This window comes from Tetrao urogallus, assembly GCF_951394365.1.
Source record: "Tetrao urogallus genome assembly, chromosome: 11".
NCBI classification, from domain to species: domain Eukaryota; kingdom Metazoa; phylum Chordata; class Aves; order Galliformes; family Phasianidae; genus Tetrao; species Tetrao urogallus.
The window spans coordinates 18,656,418-18,670,654 of record NC_136824.1 but is presented as its reverse complement, the minus strand read 5'-3'; the positions used below and the strand labels follow the sequence as shown (position 1 = coordinate 18,670,654).

Below are 14,237 nucleotides of genomic sequence, written 5' to 3'. Positions count from 1 at the left end.
TGGCAGTTGCAGAGCAGTCTTACAAGCACTGTGAGGCTGGCTGATCTTCGTTCTGGTTTTTGGCCTGCTACTGAACACACTTCTGCTACTCAGAAAGGACAGCTGTGTTTGAGCAGCAATAAATACATTTTCAGTACAAGATTCTTGATGCTGGCAGCCTGCTTGACTTTTTCCTTCTAGCTCAAAACCTCTTCATTCTCGCAGCCTTTCACTGTGAACATGCAGGCACCAGGGGAGCATCCCTGCTCAGAACCAGCCTTGCCTGCTCGTAGAATGCCCCTCTTGCTCTTGCTGGAGCTGCAGTCTGGAGCATCGCATCAGGTGCAGAGCCCAGTGGACATATGCTCCCAGTTCTGTTGGGAGCTGATGCTTCAGTGGAAATGCTCTCAGGATGTACATCATGTCTGCTCTTCGTTTCTTGATCCATTTTAATATTTCATTATCCCCAGGACTTCTGACAAAGGACGTGTTTGGCAAAGTAGCACCATAACGTGACTCCTAGGCACCTCACCTGTCTCTTGCTCAATATTGTGCTGTCAGTCACAAGCCGAATAATTTCACTAGGATTATCTTCTTGCATGTTGTATCACTTCTGCTCATCAAGCTTTTCTTGCAGCAGGAGTCGGCTGACACATGAGATTGTCTCCTGGTTTGAATGCAAAGAGCTGCTCTACTGTCTTAAGGAGTTAGATCTTATTTTCTTGTTTCCAGTGGTGGGCTGAGGTCAGAAGGCACTCTTTGTGTTCTGCTTTGAAATCAGAATTGATCTGTAGTACCATCATGCGTTGAAGTGATGTAAAGGGACAGTTTTCTCTACAGTCCACATGGCTATCTTCTTATGCTCTTGTTTGGTCTTCCGTTATGTCAGACTTAGCAAAATGATATTACTTATCACATAAAGGACAATTGTATAAACACTTTTGGAATATTTAGGTGCATTTTGCTAGTCAAAGCACTATCTGAAAACTTGGCGTATGTATTTTTATTAATTTGTGGCAAAGCTCAAATCCAAATCTGAGAGGCTTAGTGGCAACCTGAAGCAATTCATGTAAGCAGACCTTCTGCTCCAGACGTGATCCATTTTGCTCTGACTTTCCAAGCTAGAAGTTTGCTTTGACATGTACAGTTCTTCCTTGCACAGAGTGGCAAAATGCTTTCCAGGCTGTTGTAAGCATCTTCACATCCTTCTCTGTCTAGTTTTCTGGAGCTGTATTATCATAGGATAACTGAGCCTGGAAGGGACCTAAGGAGATCTCTAGTTCAGTTGCCTCTTCAAAACATGCCTAATATACCACAGCACTGCACATATGCACATTATGTGTGTGTAGGTACATCTGTGGTTATGTTGTTGTCTATAGTGATGTTCTCTCCCTTTTCTCCTCCTTATTCAATTCTGGTCAAGCCATACTTTTTAAAAAGCAGCCAAATTAAGCATGCCACCAAGGCTGCCTCTGACAGACAGTATTCTGAGTATGAGCTGACATTTCTCATTCCTCTTTTCTATTCCACATGCTTCTTGCTTTAGGTTAGCCAGTAGATTTTTTTCTTTTGCTTCTAAGAATATTCCATATAAAAACATCAAGTCTTATCTTAATTCAGGTAATGCTGGACTTGTGCTCTCCACAAATGTTTTGTACATATGAAGTCTGATGTATTTGCTAGAGAGATTGAGGGAGTGCCTCCTGTTAACAAAAGTGTATTTTAAAACGTTTCACACCTCTGCCACTCAGACAAATGATGCTGAATAATCTGTAAGCAAAGGGGAAGAAAAGAGCTGTGATAATTTAATGAAGTGTCCACAGATGGCCGGACTTATTAATTTTTTAACAGGGTTTGGGTGTGAAGCTGATGCTCGAACAAAATATGCGGCATCTTAAAGATCGGCGGCTTTGCTGGAGGATAACAGATGTTGTGGCGATTTTAACAATAGGGTCTCATGTTGCTGTCCTCCTCCACCTACTGCTGTTGCTAAAATCTTTGTGTTTCCCAAGAGGCTTTTTTAATAAGCAAAACAGTAGCAGAGTTATCAATTTGCCATGAGTTCAAATTTGAATAGGGAAAAAGAGAACGGGAGAAGAAATGAAACTTTCTTAAATCGTCATTTGTTTATTAATTCTGTCTCTTTGTGTCTGAACAGAGCAGTGGAAAACATGAGAATTGTGATTTGCAAGCTGTTAGCAGTGAGATTTGTGGGCGGTACAGCTAAAGCTGGGCAAGGCTTGGTGAGAGAAAATGGAGTGAGTTTTGAACAGCAGAGGTTTTCCTGGTATTTGAGGTGCAGCATTTTGGAAGAACTTGTGGCTGCTCCTTGTTTTGCTTTTTCCATACTGCAGTAGAAATACTCAGGGGAAACTTGCTGAGAGCAATTGGGGATGCCATAAAAAAGTTTGACACTGGCTTTGTGAGACGTGTAACTGCATAAAGATGTAAAGTTGGGTGTTTTGTTTAAAACTGTTGGATTCTTACCCAAAGTACTGTGTTCAATTCCAGGCTACGGAGTAGCAATAGAGGAGCTCGAGCACAGGATGAAAATGCTTTTGTGGATTTGATCTGCTGGGCTTGCAGCCATGTGGTAAAGGTATACAAACCTGCCACAGGAAGGGCAGAAGTGAATTCCTCTGCAGCCTTCAGTTGCTCTTGAGAAGGTTTCTTTTTTTCTTCTTGGCAAGGTTGGTTAGTAGGCCAAAAGGTTACTAGGCTTCTGAAGAGGATTAAATGTGCCCGTGGCAATAGCATCTACATTAAATAAAACTGGACATTTACTGACTGCTGACAGCATTCAGAAAGAAAGGGAGCATTTACTCTCAAGTTAGGGAGCGTGTTGTTTGAGCAAGTAGTTGAGTAACTGTTGATTATGGACCTTTTTTTCCTTTCAGTCTTCTTGAAAATGATTGGCACTGTCTGCGGTTGCAGAGGGACTGCTGAACCCAGATTAGCATCTGGCTCAGTGTAATGAATTCCTCTTCTGGAAAATACAGGGGATGAAATACTGGCTCTACTGAAGGCAGCAGACTACAGCCAGAATTTTCGCCATCTGTGTTTTCCAGGAGCAGGGGAGTTATTGCTCTTCCAGGCACTGCGCTGCTTTTTCAGAGATGAAGACAATGGGCCACAAATCTCAGCAATGCTTAGGCTGGGAATAGTCTGAATGGAACGAATTTGCATTAAGTAGATTTTTCATTCACATTCCTACCGTTGCTTTGGTCTTTTGGTGAGGGAGAGACAAAAGGGAAGGAGAAAATAGGGCCGGAGTTGCTCCCCCCTCCATGCCCCCATTGGCATTGTCCTAGCACCAAATCTGGTGGTACCATCTATGATTTCTATTGTATACATGTGAGGAATCACACGATTGCTCACGTGTTCTCCTGCCTGTTTTTAGAGAACATTCCAAGTGGAAAATCATCCTCCCAGATTGAATTTATGAACCCACATTCCTGTTTGGTCAGAAATATTCTCCTTCAGCGTCCTAAAATCGATCATAATATATTTGTGCTGCCTTCAAATGATTAATGTACATACAAACATGTAAAAATTATCTTTAATATCAGAACCCCAAAGTATCATTTATCATTACATTCATTCGGTAAGTGATGGAGTAATATCTCCATCTGAATGAATGCCTTGCAACATGTGTGTGAAGAATGGGTGCTCTTTTCTCATCAGAATTCTAACTAATTTTCATTATAATAGATCATCCTGCTTTGTCATGTTGATTGAAGTGACTGGGAATTAGAAATCATTACGAGAAAAATGTATCTTTTTTTTTTTTAATTTAACTTTGAAAAGTAGTTTTAAAGGTGTTTCTAATTTAAATAGACTGAATTAGCTTTTGTGGTGCAATGCATTTGAAAACTATGATAAATGTTGGAGAAACGCAGGCTTATGAGGAACTGGGCTGCTATGTGAGAGTGGAAAAAGCTCTTCAGCAGAGTATTTCTGGGAGTGTGGTGCTACGAGAAGGTATGCCAGCACTCCGGTCCTCTTACTGCACTTCTAACCAGCTCTCAGAGTTAATTTAATTAAGGCTTATATTTAGAACATTTTATAATACGTCATTAATGTTTTGTGGTTGTCTTTGGGTAAAGCAGAAGGGTCCTCCTACACGGCGGAGACTTCTAGGCGGTACGAATTGCAAATAATGATGGAATGAGAAAATTACTCTTCAGACAAAATTACGACCTAGGTTAAAGTTATATATCATAAAACCATACCACGTATGATCAAATGAGGATTTTAGCGCTGTTTAAAGCGACCTGGAAAATGAACTGTTGAGTTCATTGCTGCTGAGTAACGAAACCATCTGAAGTAAAGCTTATTTAACCTTAATAAAGGACCTGCCCACAACAGAACAGACAGTTGCCCAAAAAGTAAGCAGTACTAATAAGGGATTTAAAAGAATGTGGAATTGAACTTCACGTTAGAAATTGCAGGGCTTTTGTCTTCCATTCACATTCTCACGTGTTCCATAGGCTGCTGATGTACCGACTGTACAAGTGCTGGTTGTGCTGGGTGAGGAAATGGCAGCGGCTCTGACAAAATGAGAAGGTTCACGTCTCTCTTCCAGTCTGTAAGAAAGAATTGGCTTAATTTGCAGGTCTGTTGGTAAAGATTTCTAATGAGGCGTGAATTCAGGGCCCCTACATTCTTCTTGAAGAGTAACTGATGTAGAACATGTGTCCCAAAAGGGAAGAGGTGATCCTTAGACCAATTAGTCTGATTCCAACACTGTGCCCTTTCTAGGGAGATTTTGAAGGCTAGGCTAATTAAGATGGAGGAAAATGGAAAGAAGGCTAAACTGTACAGTGACTTTTGACAGTGGTTTACATCTAGGTCTCTTGATAAAGCAATTGATGGCTTAGAGCTGCATAATATGATGGGCATGCTGGAGGACAGACTTCTGATATGCTAGCCTGTTAGATTATAAAAGGTCAAAAGAATGGAAATTCAAATGTGACTGTTGAATTTGATAAGAATCTGAGATAATTATGAAAATGTAATGGTTCGTATTGAGAGGGAAATTGCAGAATGGAGAGATGCCTCAGAGACAAGGCGGAGGGAAGGTAATGGTTAACAACCCCATCACATGTTTTGGTGTAAAAATGAAGAACACGTCTATGATGTTTGCAAGCGTGACAAGTTTGGAAAACCTTGCAACTCTTGCTGAAGCCTCCATGGTCTCATAGGAAGAATGAAAGGACGCTACAGAATGAACAGCAGTGAAGTTCTCTAGCGCAGTGTGTGTAGTCATGCAGGTGCATGGTACATATACATACGATACAATACATATCCTTGGTATTGAGACAGCAATTGGTCATTTTACAGAGAAAACAAGTCTGGTATGGGTTGATTATGAGATGACAGTCTGCTGAAGTGCAGAGAACTAAAGTGATTGGGAAGGGAGAACTAAATGCATTAAGAAGCTATTTGCAGGAGACTCAGAAGGAATTCTGTGGTATTAACTTGGATATCTGTGATCAAATACTCAGTGACAACAGAAGTTTTGATTTGTTGTCTCTGTTGTTCTGAGGGTGGTGTGGTGGTGGATACCACTCGAAGCAAAGGAGCTTCACACTGAGTTTGAGGAGAAAGTATTTCACTGTGAAGATGAGCAATTCCACAACGAGTTGCCCAAGAGGTTGTGCAGTGTCTGTCCGTGAGGATTAGTGGAATATGAGTGGAAAAATCCCTGAATAAGCCTCTCTGTCCTTGTAGCTGACCCTGCTCTGATGGGATTCCTGCCTACTGCAGTGATTGTGAGTCTTTAACGGGAGCAGAGTTAGCATGGCTGTGGGAATGAGAAGAAACCAAAGATCGTAGCTTCGTTACTGAGCAGAGGGAAGGCTGAAAGAAGCCAAGGTTTTTGTTCATCTGTAGAGGGAGGGAGTGATGGGTAAATATCAAATATCAAAGATGCAAAATAATTAATATTAAAAGAAGGTCAGGATCAAAGGACTTGAAGTTGGTTATAAATACATGAGGAGTAGAAATGAGAAACTTTCTTCTCTGAGAAGTGAAGCTGTGAGAGGAGGCTCCAAAGAGTTCTCCAATAGGGGGAAAGTGTGTGTGTCACATCTGGAGGTGAACCTGTGTGAGGGAGCAGTCACACGCCGAAGCAGAAGTGATCCAGATGTTGGAAATGCAGTGTATTAGCACTCTGTGCAGATATTCTCAAATCTGTTTTATTGTGTCCTCTCCTCACATCCCGCCAGCTGTGTACATTTGATGTAAGTTGCTCCAAAATTAATCTCAGATAAATCTCTTGTGTGGCTGGCTTTGATTGCAGAGCCCTGCAGTTAGTGCCTTTGGTCTGGTTCAGATTCATTTTCTCTATGGGAAATATAGATACTAAAGTTGCATGAAAAGTATGTATTGAAATTTGTACTTAAGTGGGTGGTAATAATGAAGAGTTTTACTGTCCAAGCAAAAAATACTATTCATTCAGGTGGGAAAATCATGAATATTGACATGAGATATTTCTCCCACAGCGGAGGTTAGTGAATGTGGACAAGTGTAGGGGAGAAAGCACAAGGTTTGAGCAGAGTGTAACTGATAGGCCATAGATCGTAAAGTACTTTTCTAGGGATTGAAGGGAACAGAGAGGGGTTTCTTGCCTGTCCCTTTTCTTCACCTTCACATTGAGGAACCAGGCAATAAATTTTTTCTACACATAGATGTTTTAATACCAGCTTCCCTGGTCCTTGTGGTTGTGCTTGGATGCTGTAATTCACGCATCTCGGTCCCACTTTCCATCTCCTGCACTCAGGGCGCGCAGTGCGGTGGCTTGAAAGGAAAAGGCATAAAATCTGCTTGAAGCAGGGAGGGAGAAGGAAAGGTAAAACGTCAGTATTTTTGACAGGCTATTTCTTTGGCAATATTAATCTTAAGTGTGAGGTACAGTTAACCAAAAAACCTATCTAGGGACTGTTGCTGCAATCAGGCTGCTGAGGGGCTGCAGCTGGTTGTGATGGCAGCTTCTCGTCATGCTGGCCACTGTCTTTACCAGCACACGGGCACCTGAAGTGAAGGCTGAGCCTTTTGGAGACCTCAAGTCTTCCTTTTGGAGGTTCTGCTGGACATCCTATATGGGAGATTGGCGTGGGGATGGAGGTGTTCTGTGCACAGAGCTGCTGCTGTGTAGCTTTGTCTTGGGAAGAGAATTGGCCCACAGCCATACTCACCTGTATAAGGTCAAGATTTTCTTACGAATAAATGCAATTTTACCTCATGGTGCTGTAATTAAGGCTTCTGGGAGCTCAGATCTTCAAAGAGTTATCATTTTTTCCATTGAAATTCAGTGAGATTTGGCCCTCTAATGCCCTTAGGCTTCGTTCTGTGTCCTGGTTAATTAGAAGTCACGGTGACTTGTTCACAATTGGTGAAGTAGTACAAAATATTTTTTCAGCTTAGATTCTTAACTAAGCGCTAATTTTGATAGAAGAAGCCTAAAAATATAGAGGGGAAAAAACCAGCTCATAAGTACTCCAGTAGGTGGTAAATTAAGATGTTGCTTGTAAACTTCAGTGCAAGTCATACACGAAGTCACCTTTTCCACAGCATTGTTTGTTCTTTGTTGCCACATCCCAGTGCGTTTAAGATTTTTAGAGTTGGAAAGCAGCTTATTTTTTTTCTTTTTTTTTTAAGAGAAATGATATTGATGAATCTTCAGTTGGGCTCCAAAGCTTGGACGTCACCTTCAGTAATTTTTCTCACTTCTCTAACTTCTGTCTTTCCTATTGGCAGGTCTTCCCAGGTTCACCAGCCAGCCGGAGCTGTCGTCTGTCTATAAAGGAAACAGTGCAATCCTGAACTGCGAGGTGAACGTTGACCTCGCGCCGTTCGTGAGGTGGGAGCAGGAGCGGCAGCCCCTCGTCCTGGATGAGCGCGTCTTCAAGCTGCCGAGCGGGGCGCTGCTTGTTGGTAACGCGACTGAGACAGATGGAGGATTCTACCGCTGCGTCATTGAAAGTGGAGGCACCCCCAAATACAGCGAGGAGGCAGAGCTCAAAATTCTTCCGGGTATTCATCTGTTCTGTGCTTGTTGGGTTTTTTTTTGTTTGTTTTTCAATAAGTAAAAATTAGTTTTACCGGTAGGAATAACAAACAAACTTGCATTACAAAAGAATACTTACAGAAAGGAGCAAGTGAGAATCTTTCGTGTTACCTTTTCATATGTTTAAAGTCAGAATTGCCATAAGGTGCAATATGGAAGCTTTTGTTTCAAATAGCTTAAAATGTTTGCAGGCACTTAAACTGCAGCTTTTTGGCCCTCAAGAATCATAGAAATGTAGAATCATAGAATGGCTTGGGTTGGAAAGGACCTCAAGGATCATGAAGCTCCAACCCCCTGCTGCAGGTTGGGCCACCAAACTTTCCATATAATACCAGGCTGCCCAGGGCCCCATCCAGGCTCCCTTGAACACCTGCAGGGATGGGCCATCCAAAACCTCTCTGGGCAGCCTGTTCCAGCACCTCATCATCTCACAGTAAAAGAAGACTAACCTATATAATGCTGCTGGAAAATAGAAAAGCAAAATCAGTAATCAGTGTCTAAGTTCATTGCAGTGGTTCAGAATGGGTCAGACTTGCAGATATTTCTGCTGTATTTCATAGCTGCAGTTCCACTATTGACAGGTTCCAAAACAGGATTTGAGCCTTAGCATGTAAGCGATGAGGATTTACAGGTTTCTGAGGCTTCAATCCCTTCTTTAAAATACTGTTGAATTTTCCAGAAGAAATTGTTGTTTAGTCCCTTGCTCTATGGGTGCTTAGCTGGAGCACTTTTAATGATTCCAATATTTGGGAAATTCTGATTCTTAAAATTTTAGACCCATTTGGGAAGTTTCCAGATCCCATAAAAGGGAGGACCATGAATGCCAGTATTTTGTTACATTTAGCTATTGTTACTTGCCTGTTGCTTTGAAATGTTTGCTGTTTTTTTTATTGTTTTGTTTTAATAAGAACAAAAGTGCATTTCTAAAACTTCAACACTCAGTGCATTCTTTTCCTAGTGACAGCATTGCACTATTGTGTAGGGCTGCGTATTACCAGATGCTCTAATGCAGAGTTTGGAAACTGGACCAAGAGTAAGATGTGAATGGGAATCGCATTTGCCCAAACTAGGGAAACGTGGGTTGTATTTTGCATGGGTTTTCTTAATGATTTCCAGAGCTTTGTGTTGTCTCTGCTGATTTAGTCTTCCTGTTGGGATTCTGATGCAATTTTTACTGGTTGAGGACTTCAAGAGAGAGTTGCTAAATTTTCCATCTTTGGAGATTTTCAGGGCCAGCCTTGGCAACAGTGTGGTTCACCTGACATAGTGTTGGCAGCAGAGAACTTGGAAGCAGGTGTTGCACTAAGCATCTTCAGAGGTCCCTTGCAATTAATATTTCTGTTTCTTACAACAGTGTAATTTTTTTTTTTTTAATTTAGAGTGCTAAAAGGTACTTAAAAATGCCCCAATTATACAGTCGCAACTGTTTCCATTTTAAAGTATAGGCATCTGCTGGGCTTAGGCAATAAATTATGTTTCAAGGAGGAACTAGTTTCATAAAGTTCTTCACTTCCTGGGGGAAAAGGGTTCATCTTTCAACTCTTCAGATTTTTCTGACTTTTGGCAATTAAAGATTTTATAATGAGTTTCCATATTGTGTTGATCTTTGAATTGTTGTGGCTCTAGGTATAGTTTTGTAATGTGTTATTAAAGGAGGCTGAATCTAGGGGATACAAATAATGCTGATTCCTTACTTTGTCGTGAGTCTGAAAGTGTTGATAATGAAGTTTGTGAAGCTTTCCTTTTAGTTTGTTTGATTTTTTTTGGTTTGTTTGTTTGTTTAAAGTAGGATTAAACGGCTGCACAGAAAGCTCTCTTAATCTTGAGTAGCCCCGTAATTGATTGTTATGTTGGAGATGCATCTGAATGAAGGATTTGAATTAATCTGCTCTTCATTTGCTTTATTCCGTTTTGAAGTTATCTGTTACGTGCCTCAAAGCCTCTCTACTGAATCTCTGAAATGTGCCCAACACACCTGCATCATATGGTTTTGCATCCATGGGCAGTGTTCTCCTTTTTCTTGTAGCAAGCATTCCGTTTGCCTTTCATCTTCCACCAAGCGGGAGGACACATTTCTGAGCTCTGATGCTTAATAGCAGGCACTTTCAAGGGTGGGGAGTGCAAGAATGATGCCAAGCTGTGGGGTGTGGTGACAGGCCCAAGGGATGGGATGCCATCCAGAGGGACCCAGACAGGCTGAGCAGTGGGCCCAGGAGAACCTCATGGGGTTCAACAAAGCCAAGTGCAAGGTGTGCACCTGGGTCGAGGCAACCCTCATTACCAATACAGACTGGGGGATGAAAGGATTGAGAGCAGCCCTGCCAAAAAGGTCCTGGAGATACTGGTGGGTGGCTGCTGGACATGAGCCAGCACTGTGCAATCACTGAGCTGTTGGAGTGTGTCCAGAGGAGGGCCACAAAAATGCTCTAAGGCTGGAACACCTCTGTATGAGGACAGGCTGAGAGCTGGGGCTGTGCAGCATGGAGAAGAGAAGGCTGTGGGGAGAGCTGAGCCTCTCAGCATCTAAAGGGAAGCAACAGGAAAGAAGGGGACAAACTTTTTAGCAGTGCCTGTTGGGGTAGGACAAGAGGAGATGGCTTCAAGCTTAAAGAGGAGGGAAGATTTAGGTTGGAAATAAGGAAGAAGTTGTACAGTGAGGATGGTGAGGCACTGGCACAAGTTGCCCAGAGATGTGGTGGGTGCCCCATCCCTGGAGACATTCAGGCTGAACCAGGCCCTGTGCAACCTGATCTGCCTGCGTATGTCCTTGTTGATTGCAGGAGAGTTGGACTAGATGACCTTTAGTTGTTCCTTCCAACTCTGTGATTCCGAGGAAAATATTCTTGTAATTCTGGAATTCTACTTCCTCTCTCTGAAGTCTTTTTTGTCAGCTGGGAGGATAAGTGAGCTCTCTGTCTCCAATGAATCATACCAGCTTATCTTCAGAGTAATGATGGCTCGCTGGCAAGCTGTGATGTGCTTTTTTTTTCTTCTTTTTACCCTGCATGCATGCTTGTTCACACATGGTTTTATTTTTGGAGCAGGCAGACTAGATGCCTCTCATGGGGAATGCAGGCAAAACCACTACGATGGTTGGTGCGTGGGCCTGAGGACAGATGGCTCAATGCAGGATCACTCTGAGCGTGGGTACAGAATGGTCTGCTCACATTTAAGTGGTCAAAGCTAACTTTTTGGTTAAAGGTCGAGGGTTTTTTTGGTTTTGGAGCTTATCTAGGACCAAGCTGATGAGTGTACATCTAAGTACTGAGAATACAGCAATTAATGCAGCATAAACACCAGGGATTTTTTGAGCGGTAAGTAGGAGATAGGGTAATTAACTGCAGAAATGTTCTATGTGGTATTTAGGAATTCATTTACTTCTAATTATGGTGCGAGACACATGCTGAAGTTACTGCAGAAGCCAGTGATGTAAACAGCATTTTTCTTCTGCCCGGGTGTTACTGAACCCCTTGATGAATTGGTTTCACATCTATTTAAGGCTGATTTTAGTAGGTTTTATTTCCCAAGATTCCCTTTTGAGTCATGGATATGTGCAGGAAAAAGCCTTTTGTTTGGAGTATTTTTTTTTTTGGTAGTATAGCTCAGAGTATATTTGCTGATTGGTCTTTATTGGTGAATATGTTTCATTTCTTACAGTCAAAATGGCTTTTTCCTGTAGTAAAAGTAAATATGCACTTTGCTTTTGCTTGCTTTTAATGGATGTGAGAAGAGAATAAGAAAAGAAACAAAACTCGCCCAAATCAAAGCCACAGCAAAACTCTTTCACCATTTCAGATGGAAAATGGTGGTATATTTTGTTTTAGGATAAAGTTTATAGTACTTCAGCATGAAAATTGGCTAGTTTGTTGGTGCTTTAGCTTGGGATTCTCTTTCTACTTTAGTAATTCTATTTTCCAGTGCCTATCAGGAGATCTTCAGGCAGCCACCTGGAAAGTCAGGCTGCACATGGTCTAGTCCAAGTGCTTTCTGTATAGCATCTTCCTGGGTTGAAAGCAAGATGAAGGTAGTCCATGCCGATCATAGTGAGTTTGTATCCATTTTAAGGACTCACAGCCTTCATCCCCAGGGCAGGAAGTTTTTGTTGCACGTAGAGCCTTACCAACGGGCCTTGCAGCTTGGGTGATTGCCAGAGCTTGGCTGGGCAAAGTCAGACCTCTCTCATTACTAAATGTTGACTAGCTGGTGAAATTTTTGGTTTCAGGGATTCAGTATTTAGCTAAAATTGTGTCCCAAGGAGAACCTGAGGAGTCAGAATCCCAACAGTGGTCAGTCCATTGTCTGGAGGGAAAGACAAAGAGCTTTTCGTGTGGGAGGCTTGGAAGGGCAGCAAAGTTTCTGTAGGTAAGAGGCTTCAGTCTTGTGAAGAGGCAGGGAAGAAGTCAAACGTTTCATTTGTTGTTTTTCTTTTCTTAAATTGTGATCATTTTCTGATTCTGTGTCTTACAACTTTGTTGCCATTTACAAAACCTTTTGCAGATCCAGAAGAGCCCCAGAGCTTGGTCTTCGTGAGGCAGCCGTCTTCACTTACTAAAGTTACTGGGCAAAACGTGGTGTTTCCATGTGTTGCTGGAGGATTTCCAACTCCGTATGTCAGATGGACAAAAAATGGAGAAGAGCTAATCACAGAAGAGTGAGTAATGGCTAATATATACACATATATGCCATAGTAGGAATGTAGAAACTGAGCCAGAATCGTGATTTTGTTTTAGTGCATAATTTGCTTTCTACTTAATTTTAAACCAGCAAAACAGATGCAAGTTTTCAAGTGCTGAGGAGTTTTTGGGCTGAGTGCTATGACAAAGTATTTTGTGAGACTTGTAGAACAGTGTCACGGTACTTACTTTACAGATATCTGAAAGCAAGAAATCTTATTTGAAGCAGGAAGGTTATTAAGAATAAATTACTTTTAGATTGCCATTGGAGTCAGAGAAGCAATTACAGGGGATGAGGACACGGCAGAAAATCCAAGGTGTCTTCATCATGGCATATTATTTCTGTGGAGATACACGTACTCACATTACTCTTTCTGTGATGAGGTCCACTGTGCATGTACCTTTTTTCTTAAGAACTTACTCTTAAATGTTGAAAGCAGAATCTCATAATTTCACATTAAAACAAACTATTACAGTTATTTGTTATTTACAAGAAGAGTGTAAGCTTGCAAGATTGCATTAAGTGAAAACTACTACGTGTGATCACTGCTTGGTGTATTCATTCAAAACTACATGGGCAAAAAAATATACACATTTAAAAAGCAGAGTAAATCCTACCAAGAGGGAGAAAATGACAAGCAGGTAGTTGGATGCTCTCTGTCATCCAAAGATGGTGGTGAGATTGATGTAAAAGTAAGTGAGCCATGAGGCTGTGGCATGGCTACGCCAGGAAGAAGCTCAAGGAACATACAGGTCGTTACACAGCACCAGAGGCAGCAATATACATTTTTTTTTTTGTCAACTCTTAAATTAAAAAATGTAGAGGCTTGTAATTTGAGCAGTGTTTATCTGGAAAATGCAAGCTGCTGTGAGTAATGGCGAATGGTTCTAATATTTCTGAGAAATTGAATCGATGTCAATCTGGTGGCACATGATTTTATTTGATTCATTTTTGTAAATATAAGAAATCATTTCCATAGAAAGGATGGTTCCCACTCATTAGAATTGCACAATTGAATGTGATGAAATGTCAGAGTAAGTATGCCTGGTAAGATCTTAATTTGTTTTTCTCGTGACATACCATCATTTTATATATATCCTTACAAATGCTTGCTGCCTGCCCCCTCCGCTGCCCGTCCTTCTGTAGGTTATGGCACATTCAATGCGTAAGGAAGGTGAAACTCACAAACTGAAGAGCTCTTCTTTTATTTTCTTCTCACTTCTTTGACTTAGAACCAAAACTTTCAAATCCCACTGTGGATACAGCAGTAATTCCCTGTGGAGTTTTTCTGTGCGGATGGTTGTGGTAACCTCAGAGGGCTTTCCCAAGTGCTTAATTTCCTTTCGAAACTTAGTGAGGAATGTTACAACTTATGAGCAGAGGTGCAACATTGGTAAATGCATTTGAAGCTAAATTATGCCCAATTTGAGTCAAGCATGATGTGACTTTTCAGAATATTTAGCGTTAGCTTTTAGCATTGCGTCTCTTGTTGCAAGCGTGGTTTCCAGTTGAC

The 14,237-nt window shown here is 41.5% G+C and overlaps 1 protein-coding gene across 2 annotated transcripts in view; it reads left to right on the top strand.

Annotated features, from left to right (window-relative positions):
- NEO1 (neogenin 1) overlaps positions 1–14,237 on the top strand; it is a gene marked incomplete at both ends in the record, with an annotated part of 175,972 nt that overhangs the window by 59,297 nt on the left and 102,438 nt on the right. For both annotated transcript variants that reach the window (XM_079541027.1, XM_079541026.1), the window contains 2 exons: positions 7,741–8,016; positions 12,548–12,701. In XM_079541027.1, the coding sequence (XP_079397153.1) occupies positions 7,741–8,016; positions 12,548–12,701 (430 nt within the window). The remainder of the gene's footprint in view (positions 1–7,740; positions 8,017–12,547; positions 12,702–14,237) is intronic.